This window comes from Phallusia mammillata, chromosome 1, assembly GCF_965637545.1.
Source record: "Phallusia mammillata chromosome 1, kaPhaMamm4.hap1.1, whole genome shotgun sequence".
Lineage (NCBI taxonomy): Eukaryota > Metazoa > Chordata > Ascidiacea > Phlebobranchia > Ascidiidae > Phallusia > Phallusia mammillata.
The window spans coordinates 19,232,697-19,244,513 of record NC_137252.1 but is presented as its reverse complement, the minus strand read 5'-3'; the positions used below and the strand labels follow the sequence as shown (position 1 = coordinate 19,244,513).

The 11,817-nt window shown below is 37.9% G+C and overlaps 1 protein-coding gene across 1 annotated transcript; it reads right to left on the bottom strand.

The window, feature by feature from the left end:
* Nucleotides 1-7,407: 7,407 nt before the first annotated feature.
* LOC145209024 (aspartate dehydrogenase domain-containing protein-like) lies at nt 7,408-10,110 on the bottom strand. The gene has a single exon (XM_080079275.1). It carries the CDS (start codon nt 9,563-9,565, stop codon nt 8,735-8,737), a length of 831 nt encoding a protein of 276 aa, XP_079935401.1. The 5' UTR covers nt 9,566-10,110; the 3' UTR covers nt 7,408-8,734.
* Between the last annotated feature and the right edge of the window lie 1,707 nt (nt 10,111-11,817).

Here is an 11,817-nt window from a genome sequence, read left to right as displayed (position 1 = left end):
TAGCCACATCAGAAACAAAATAGTCAAGTACAACCTACACTTTTAATTCCGCGCTCAATATGATTCATAATTAGCTCCACCACCTGCCTTTGTGGACCTTGTTTTAAGATCCTTCGCAAAACTTGTTGCTCATTATCACCACCGCTTCTATTCAAAACAAGTTCCAAATTAAGGTGACAGACAGTGCAAGATTTTACAATTACACGAAATTGGCGTAAACGTTCTTCGCGGTAACTTGCTTATGACGGAAATTTAAAAAAAACGTGAGCAATAAATGTTCTTCCAATCGAAATAATTTTTTACTCTGCACCAATTTCAGGTCCATATCGGTGGCAAAACCAAACAAATAATCATGTTCAGTGACAAACAAACAAGGTCGCTTAATATTGAGGATCAAGTTTTCCAAAACAAACAAAAAATGAGTAATCTTAGTGGCGCTTTACTAGCGCATGGCAGACGCCTCACACTACGTCATTTCGACAAAAAAAGATTAGTATGCTAAAGTCTATAATTTCGCCGAGCTCGAAACGAGCAGGGCGACACGGATGAAAAATCACAGCGTTTTTCTCTCAAAAGCACATGTAGACTTACAGGTAGACCAATAGCTGTCCGACCTACTTACGTCATGTCTAAATTTGTATCGGGAGCTTCGCCTATATCGTTTACGTTATATCGGCGCTAAGATGACTAAAAAGTGCGGAGCTGAGCCAAAAAGAGGCTTTGCAAGCGCAGATTTGGCGATCGCGGGAAGCTCGTATAATCAAGATAACAATCGGAGCGCTCCTTGTATTTCTTCTGCACATCCTAGATAGAGCGGGTGAGCATTGATGACTCGATGGCAAAAACAAATAATTACGTACGTGTGGCTAGCCGTAGTTTAATCTTCTTCACCTGCGGAACTGGCAATATTTCGAAAATAAACGAAATGTGATTAGTAAAACCTCACTTGAATGGGCTTGTAATCCCGTCACCGACAATTGGCATTAAACGTTTCACCGGTTTGTCGTCATGATTACCATAGTTTAGTAATTACCAAAGTTAAGATTTTCATAAAAATGTTAAAAATTCCCTATGTGACAAAGTTGTTTTTATTGGGGTTTATAAATATATTCAACCAGAATAAGGAAATCATCGATGGCAGTCATAATTCCACAGGCGAAACCATGTCCTCGTTGAGTTGAATACACATCAGCAGAAGTAAGTTTTATTAAAATAAATGAGGTTAAACAATTTTAATCAAATCCAAAATTCTATGGAATTTCTATCTTGTCTTGTAACTTTGATTGCACAAATCAGTTGAACAAATAAATTCGCTTGTTTCTTACTACCAACAGTCGTATCACTTTGGTATGATGTTCGTAAATATAAGTATCTTGTTATCGGTCGACACGTACATGAAAAGAGCATTTGGGTAAACTGTAACGAATACAACTGGTTTACAATTTCTAATCAGGATTCAACATTTACACCATCGATGTTCTTGATAGTAAGGAATCAGTTAAGACATGTTGGAAATCTCAACGAAACAAAGGATGTTGCGTAATTGTGCTACCAATGTAAAAAGGGTGGAAAACGAAAGCACTACAATTTTAGACACATACCTTTTACAACCCAACCGTTTCAAAAAGTGACATAGGACAACAATACGACGTACACTGCGTATTTTTGCAATGCAACTCCTGGTTCCATCAATTACTTTAATAGTAAAAACGTTTATTCTTGTCACAGTATGAAGTCTTAAAACTACCGTTAAACTGAAATTAAAAAGAGAATGATTTTGACCGCAACTAAACGCAAGTTTGACACCAACTGGTATAAGTCCATTTCACGACTCTAAACCATCGAGTTGTTTTGTGTGTTTATATTTCGTTTGCGGAGAGTCTAGTTTCCGCTTGGGTTTGTTGTACACTTAACTTCAATCTCGTCATACATCAGATGTTGCGTTGCTCGAGGGCAATCATGATTGTATCGCGCTTAACGGATAAAGCATCGCCACGGGTCACCCAATATCACAAAGATGTTAACTAATCAATCCCCGAATCAATCGTGCACACAATAGCGGATCCACGTACCATTAACACTATATCGCCCAATCTTTTTAGGTTCTAAAGCACCCTGGTTCCTTTATCGAAAAATCACACATTAAACCAGACAGTGAAGTTTCAAAATTGTAATTTAAAGCTGCATTTTTTAGAACAAGGCAATATCGCACCGTTAAAAATCATTTAGCCGTAATTAGCACACTAAGTTATTTTATTGAGAAGAAAAACTTTTTTATTGTTACAAACGTATTTTAAACGCGCATTTGAATGACTATAAGTATCAGGAAACAAGTAAAACGCGAATTGTGTGGTTTAAAAACATTTGGAATTAAACACAATCAACACAAACCCAGTTTGCAACTACGCGTGTAAAGTGCAAAATGTTATGTGCAAACAACAGATATCGGAAGTCTACACAAACGGTTACGGGCGTACTGTACTATTCCACTCAGCCTAGGAAATGATTAGCCAGCCAGATTATCGATGCTCATGAGAAAAGGCGACTGACTTACAACACAAAAGCACGCGCAAAAGGTTGGTAATTATTAACAGGCGCATTTCAAGTGTGAGTTTGACTGCTTTGCCAACATTGGCTAGACAAAACGCCAGGTAATAAAACTTTGCCATTGGCTATGCAAACACAACTCATGCGCTAAATTGCGTTCGTATTTAGCATAAGTTTTGATATATTATTGGAAAGCATTTCCTCTCTTAGATTTCTCCATTTCGCAGGTCCGAGCTTAGCAACAAAAGAGCAACATCGGATGCTAAATGAAACTTGTTGGTTTTGATCTCGGGAGCATTGAAACATTTTATCTTCTTGGTTGGAATGTTTTGCATTCAGTAATCAAGTACACAACATACTGCAGATTAAATGATTCAAGGTGCAACGCCTTTGGAATTGAAGTTTTAGTTTTTACGTCGCTAAAATGGTGAAGGTTTTAAAAAGCAATAATGTTTAGCGACAGATGTCCAAGCAGAAAATAAATGAGAGATAGGCACTCACAATAAAAGTTACCGGACTAATTTCAAATTTGCCAACGTAAATTTTTAGATATTATGTCGCAGGGAGATTTATGAAAGGTGGCTACACACCTGAAACAAAGCCAGGTCTTACCGGCTTTTATTCGTCCATGCTTGCTGCATTGCGACCTCATGCGGTGTGACGTTTTAAACTTACTTTGTAGTGTGCACTTGTGGTAACTTTAAAACAAAAAAAAACCCGCCTGAGGGCGCTAGAGAAATCACCAGCGCCCTTACTCGTTGCTCGTATGTGACTCGAAATTGGTCCAAAAAAATAATACGTTCTTTACTGGTAATGGCTCGGCCCGTCCCCTAAAATATGTTAATGACACTACAGCTCAAACCAAAATTAAGTTGTCGTATTCTTAAATTTAAACTTACCAAAGAAAAATGTGTTTTAGTTATTTTAACAAACACGAACAGCACCCTAAAAGTCTTGCTTAGGAAAACTTTATGATATGATAAAATTTTAGTGACCAATTGAGATTTTTTCAGTTGAATGTTGCCGTTAAAGCCGATTAGTTACAAATTGCAATGAGTTTGTTTGATCATACAGATTATTATTACTTTTTTATTTTTTTTGTGGGTTTTGAAATACCTCCATTATATTTTACCAACATGTGCCACAAACAATAAAAAAACATCTAACAACATCATTTTCATTTTTAAACATGTCAGATGAACAGAAGTTAAACGTTTTGCGCTTGACATTGTATCCGCTCATTGTTGATTTAGTTGCACAAACAAGTTTGTTGTGTCCCCGCAACGCAATCTTTTCAATAACCGAAATCAACGTTTAGGCGGAAAAACATGGACTTTGAATTGTTTTTAATTTAAGTCTGTAACTATTTAATTTTTATTTGCAATTTAGGATTTTTTGGTTGAATTTGAAATCTGTGATAACCGTTTTAATTGGTTTTTGTTTTACAAAAAAGTGTTATTGCATACATGATTTTTTTAACACATTAGTAACGACCAAAAAAGTATCTTTAAAGCAACAGCCACATACACTTCACATTTACGGGCAAAATTGAATTTAATATAGATGCAAACATTTAAAAAACCTTTATTGCTGTTTAGACTTACCAACACACCCTTTTTTGAAACACAATTTGCTTTAATCCACATTGATATTATCCACTCTTCTTTGGAAAGAAACACGTCGCTTCCCGCTGGTAAAAATTGCTCTTGTAGCATTATCTATAGTTCAGCGGCGATAGCCAATTCTCAACAATAGACGTTTAAGCTGTATCTAATACTGTTAAAATACCTCACTATGTGTACAAGAAACATACATCTGTCACTTTTTACTTGTGATTACGAAACACCACTGATCACTCTGATGTGTCTACTGCGATATAACGGTAATAAGCGAAAAACATGTTTATAAGAGAGTGAGTGTAAGAAGGCTTTGGGATCAAGGTTCGATGTGTGCCGGGAGGTTCGCGTGAGAACGCTTGTTTGCTTAAGCGGGACAATTGATCAGGGCATGGCGTTTTACAGTAATCACGTATATAGCACAGTGACAGTGCACTTTCATTAACTTCGCTCTGAGCAAATACGACCACATCTGTAGCTTTTGATGCCAATCACACAACACCAAATGCTAAAAGTATAAGTGTAAAAAACAGATTATTCTCGTAAAAACAACATCTTGAGATTACGCGATTAAACTACATTAACGTATAGTTTTTTCGAAGTTAGCAAAGACAAAATTAATACAGAATACAGCCAAAACGGTGGTACAGGCGTTTCACAACCCTTTTTATTTCTGTTGTTGGGATTTCGGAGACTCCAATACCAACAACATAAACCGGACCTCGACCTCCATTAACCACATCGCGTGTACAACCTCCTTTCTTTCGTTCCTGGTCAATATTTACTAAGTTACAACATTATACCCACGTAACGCTTGAATGTCTCCATTGTCTTTCCCAACATTTTATTTTGTGCGAGATGCCTGCTCTTTTCCCATCTGAGCTACGTGACGTGTTGCACGCATCACAACCATCTACCAGCAGGTGGAAGTCAATGTCATTCATTCATTTAGCTGGCTCGTCTATGCATACCCCCTTGAGTAAATACTAGGGTTACCGCAGAACACACGTCTGATATAATGGATCGCTTTTCCCACATGAACTTACGCCCTTTATCCGAGGCGATTAATGGAGGTGTGTGGGGGGAGGGGTTATATATTGTCAGCTACAATTACAACAATAATACTTGTGGTGACGTTTAAACAAACTAACATACCAACATCCGTTAATGTCTAACGTATGTTTAGAAAGGTACTAAATTTTTACAGCGGCATGTTGTGCGTTAAAAAAACTAACTTTGCAGTCAATATTTGAGCATGTGTTTCGAAATCGAAGCAACAAAAATTCCAACGTTTCTTTAAATTATTGCAAAAACCATAACAGTTGACAGACACACAATAAAATAAATTTTAGTTAAGACAACTCTAATGGATTTAATTACCTAAAGTTCACAGGCTTTTTGAAGCGAAAGTTTTCGTGTCCAAGTTATTTTACTTAAAAAAGAAATGTTACAAATTATCTCTATCACTTCTTCTGCGGGCTGTTAAATTTTGTTTTAATAAGTTTACAAGTTTTCCACCGACTTTGGTTTATAATGAATGGCTTTCAAGCCATAAACGAAAGAGGCTCGGTATGCTAATAATATCGATAAGATTTTTACACAACGGTGTCGCAACCACGTGAGCAAAAGGATTGACAAAATAGGACTAAGTAAACGCTTGCTAAATTCCCGTAAGCCGTTTGCTTGAGCCCACGTAGGCTAGCTGAACACAACGTATTTTTGCAAAAACTTTTTTGTGTTACGTCATTTGTAGTTTCTAAAACTCCCAACAGAAAACAACAACAACACGCACAAAAAGTTTTTTTTTGGCATTATTGTGCACGCTATGTGTTGATACAATTAAACACCTTGTCTTTGGCGTACACACAGATTCCAACCTAGCTGATTTCGAAACAACGAGTAGCGGGACCACGAAGGATGTTGGTAATCTTAATAGCTGTCTTGCGATATCATTAAGTTCTGTGAAAATACCGTCAAGTTGTGTAAAAGGGTGCACGGCTGATGCAGCGCGTTCATCATCGATCGACCACAAGGTTAGGCAACCCATGGCTTGCGCCCCAAGTTCGACACGGGAGAAATTTTACTATTATATTACTTATACTAATCTATTTTGAAAACCCAACCTAGGCGCACAAATCAAACTGCTTTCTGTTTTCTATTTAAATGAGGCGGAATCGTCATCAACCATCAATTTTACCCGGTTTCAAGATTGAGGTCAACGTGATTTGCCAAATCGCCCATGCACATCTCTAACAATGACACTCGTAATAGGAGAATAGGTGGATGCGGCTACAGCAGCGAATGTTGTTTTATTGATGCAATTTTCACTGATGAAATGTGACGAAATGTAAACTGGGTAAGCTCCGGCTTGATGATAAATTTAAACGCTGACACATGACTAAGAATTTAGTAATGAACAGTTTTGGTGGTGCCTATCTTTCGTTGATACTCTAAGCCAGTGATTCTCAAACTGTCGTACGCCGGAACTTTTTAGGTGGTACGCGAGTAGATTTCTTTGATACATAATTTAAGTCCGATCTAAAATTGCAAATTAGCTGACCCAATTGATCAGCCCTGGTTGGGGCAAAACTTGTGTTTTGTACAGTCTTTTGAAATTACTAATTATGATTGTCAGGGCGAGAAATGGGCCTATTTCTTGGTCTATCCATTCAAACAGGTTTTAGGATAGATGGTGCGCAGCGATAGAGAAAGTTGTCAGGTGGTACGCGGTCCGTATATGATTGGAGAACCACTTCCCTAAGCGCATGCTTACATGCGTAATAGTTAGGCCAGCCCTGGGTAAAAGCAAATAGATTTCAACGTAGGTATTGGTCCTTGGTGCAGAGTTGATTTTGAGTATTCAGTTCAACCAGGAACTATGTTAGATTTGCCTTTGGTTTAAGGTTTAATCGAAGTAATAAACAATTCATCAGTTTAACTAAATAGAATGATGTAAAAAGAGTTTAAATTCTCTAAGTTCAAATAAGCACAAACTTATAGAAACAGAAGTTAGTAGAATGTTTTGTAATTCTAAACCGATTGATGCTTTTTTTTCAGGAAAACATCTTTCGCTCAGTTGTATTTGTTGAAATGGGAGGAGTAATGTTACCGAAGTATTTCGGCAGGCCTGATAAATCGATCTTATGCACCAAGCCTGCTTACTTAATTCGCAACCGGTCCAGAACCCTGCAATAACGGTTCACCACTAAAGCCAATTACTCCCGCACACTGGTTTAGCTTATGGGCGCGGACTTATATTTAAAACAATGTAAAAACGACGTAGGCCTACGTTACACCGGGCATGTGGCAACCCACCACCAATACCAACACTAAAACCAACACCACCACCACGTTTCACGGCGCCCAGAGAAAAAGCCATTTAATCGACTAGCGACGCCCTATTTAAGGCATGTGGAACAAGAAGGCACATTCCGGCGCAATCAACGCCTTGCAAACCAATCACCCCTAAGGGGAAGCAGCGAGGGTGCCACAACGAAAAAGAATGAAAACAATAAGTGACGATGACAAAAACCAACAAGCAAATAAAATTTCGCTACAGTAACACAATTTGTACTGAAACACCTAACTAGAAATAGCGGCACAAGACTGGAACATTATGGAAAGCAAAAAAGAAGGGGACGATTTGTAACTTAAAGTTTTCTGCCGTTCATCTCACCGTATTGATAGGTTTTGTTAGTAATACTAGGCTGTTGTCAAAACTTTTGAATTTTTCAATGAAGCTGTGTTGGCCGCGACGACATTTCACGTGGCCCGCGCCTGATGTTTCAAACTGAGTTGCGTATGGCCTGCTTTTGTTTGGATTTAACTTTTGGTTTGTGTCAACCTGCGACTTTACGCAAAAGGTTTCCATGGAACTTGATTTACCGGTAAAAACGAAGTATGCACAGTGCTGCCGCAACGAAAAAACAGCGAAATTGCACAATTTCCCTAAATCCCGTAAACTTGTGTTTTAATTCTACGGTTAAATACACACACAAAAAATACGTTGGACCGCATGCGTCTTTCACCTGAAAAACCCAACAGCTCAATCCCCTGCAATATTTGCAATTTTGAATGCCACTAATCATAGAATCTGAATTCGTCTCCTTAAGTTTTTCATTTTAAGTTCAGAAAGTAAAAAACAAACAAACAAACAATTATGACAACTGTTTTCACATGTACTAAAAGATGTTGTTATGTTTTCTTTTGTTATTTACAAGTATGCCTTGGGGTCAATTAATGGGCCGGCATGAGAAATTAAGGAGAAAAATACACTCTTGGATTGTGAGAAGTCTGACTTCAGCTTGCACACCGACTTTATCTAAAACACTTGAACCTCTGATTGCAACATTGCAATCCCAACACAGACTTTCGTACTTTGGGATTTTCTTATAATGCAATAGTACATATCACACGATAAGTGATGTAAACTAAAGGCAACAATCACAGTAAAAACCAGCATATACCTAAATTAATTCGCACCAACACCCAAAACATTTGCATAGAGCTAAACACACTTAAATATGCCAACAGAGTGCAAAACATTTTTTTGTCGATATTTTACTTGGCATTTAGCACATGTGAATTCCAACACCTTGACCCCTGGCACGAAGCAGACTTGCACAAAATGAGCGAAATGTTGCCTTGCCTGTCACAAACCCAGGACTACTTGGATTTTTTCTTGTGGTAATCACTGAGAAACACTCACCGGAGTCAGTGACCTTTCCTCTGGCCTCAATTTCAACAATGTGCCAACCACCTAATGATGGATCAGATATGAGGCAACCTTTAACTTTATTAAATCCCAAGTTGTGTGCTGCAATAGCAGCTACTGCCATAGTGTTAACGTTGTTGGGTGCTAGTGGACACAGATCACCTACAGAACCTTCAAAAAGAACAACTGGTTGATCTTTTACAGACTTGTTTAAAGACTCCAAAGGTTCCAGTACACGAAAAGCTGAAGGATGCTTTTTCATTGTGACTTTTAGGGTTGCAAGAGTTCCCAGAATTGCCATTTTCTGTATATCTTGTGCTCCCCAAAATGCTCCACTTGGTATGTATACACCATGCTTGTATTGCTTAGCTGATTTTTCAAGTTCAGTCTTAACTGCTTCATCAGCTAATGCTGTAGGTGAACCAATAAAATAATCTGCAATAGACAAAAATGTTGCCCCATATTGTTTTGATATATTTGGATGTGCCACTTCCACAATTAAATCAGGGGAACAGCAAGAAATATCTTCTAGTGAAGTAAGAATTTTGTCAGACTCGACCAAACTCAGCTTTTCAGGAGACCTATTCCAAACAAACTCAATTTCTAAACCATGTTTTTCTCCTTCCTTGAGTATAAAGTTGTACAGGCACTCTCCCAAGTGTCCAAAACCAACAATTCCAATTTTCATTATTTATTTTTGCTTAAATATACTGTAATAGAGTAGACAAAGCTGTGGTTATGATAAAACCTTTCTCATATAAAACCAGTGGTGGGACTGGGATTCAGCTGGTTCGCACTGGTTCTGTAGAAATATACTGTAATAGAGTAGACAAAGCTGTGGTTATGATAAAACCTTTCTCATATAAAACCAGTGGTGGGACTGGGATTCAGCTGGTTCGCACTGGTTCTGTAGAACTGTCTCACAAAATTTTATGAGATCAGCGAATCTGTTAGCATTACTGGTTACTGTCAAGTGTCAATGGACTTTTTGTAACTAAACCGGCTGAAAAATATTACTTTTGTATTTGTAATATAGAACCGACTGACAAAAAATTGGATCCCACCACTGTATAAAACTATATCTATTTTGGATTGATACAAACTTTAAATCTGGAGGCAATTGGCAGCTCTTTTCATTATGCAATTGCAGACTTTAAGTCTGGAGGCATTTAACAGCTTTTACCACCATGCGTTTGCACGTGAAAGCAAGATACAAAAATACTTTTCATTCCCGGGAATAACTCACCCGGTAAATTCCCTAAAAGTTTCAACCCTGCGTGACAACTCAAATTCTTTTTTAACATTTATTAAAAAAACTGGTGAATAAAAAGAGGTATCATTCTCCAAGTCAACGACAGAAAGTGGATGTCTAAAAAAGCGTGTTTGACATTGTGTGAAAAGAAAAAAGCGAGATTGTACATGGGGATTTTTTTCGTAGATAGTGGATCGGTGGATTCAGGTTTTTGTTGCCTATAAAGCCTGGCCTATAAAGTCTACATTATTTATTTATGTGAAATTATGTGTCCGAATTTGCCCTTTCTTGCAAAATTTTCTGCCAGGATGAGCTTAAAAACGCGATGTAAAAGTAGTGTTGACAGGGTTATCATATTTAAGTTTACAGGGTTATCATATTTAAGTTCTTAGACACTTTCAAATAAAACTCTTTTGAAACCAAACTGACGTCATATTGTGCGTAGTTTAGCAGACGTTTTTTAGGGCACAAAATGTGTCAAAAAAAGCTTTATTACGCATTTACAGTAAAACATATTTTTTCCCGTGACTTCTTTGCTTTCAGGATACAAAAATCACAAACTCTCGTTAAAGTTAAACTTAAAATTGTTTCACCAGCATACCTCGCGTATCAAGCATCTAACACGGAGGCGACGCGTGCATAGGTGCTGCAGCACCTCCTAGCTATTTTTGTTCAAAGTGTATAGCAACCTAATTTAACTATAGGCCTATAATGCCAAATCATGTTTGAACTTTGTAATATTTCCTGAGGTTTTGGTGGGGCATAACTTTTCAGCATATTTATTTCATACAACATGCAGACCAAGTAGCTGCTTATTTTACACAACATGCAAAATTTAGCCGACGTGCAAAGTCAGTCGTTAGTGCACTCGCCTACTTATAATTTAGCAAAATTTCTGACTGCCATAATTTCCTACTGTTGGTCGTTTCAATTATACAATCAAAAACTCCTTGGACTTTTTAGAAACCATTTCGGATTTCAATATTACACTAGGCGAATGTCAAGTTTCTTTTGATGTTGTCAGTTTGTTTACATCCGAACCCACTGCGATTTGGCCATCTCGATCACTATGGACAAACTCAAACACGACACAACACTACACGAACGCACCGGGCTAGATCTTTCACGCATAGAAACAGCATTACAGATTTGACTTAACGCAACAAATTTTACTTGAAAAAACAAACAATATACAAACAAATATTTGGCACACCAATGGGCTTACCTATTTCAGCAATTCTCGCAAATCTCACTATGGAACACATCAAGTAAAAGGCACTTACAGGGTGTATCTGAGCGCCTAAAACGAATCTTAAACGACGCTGGGGTAAAAGTGGCAAAGAAACCTCTTAAAACAATTGGACAGTTGCTACCTAAACCAAATGGTGCCACAATACCACAACACCGTACAGGGATCATTTACGATTTACAAGATGCCTTGCATTTTCGCTTGTGTGCTCGCAGTAGATCAGTGGTCTTCAACCTGTGGGTCGCGACCCCAAGTGGGGTCGTCTAAACCAGTGGTTCTCAACCGCCGGTCCGCGTCAACTTTCCTGCCGGTCCGCCAAATATTTTACAATTTTATATCTTAATTGCAAAATGACAGGTGTTGGAGGCATAGAAATCGTGTGGAAGTCAAGGCTCTACTTCGCCTTGCAGAAACTTCAATAGACCCGCGTCTAATACGT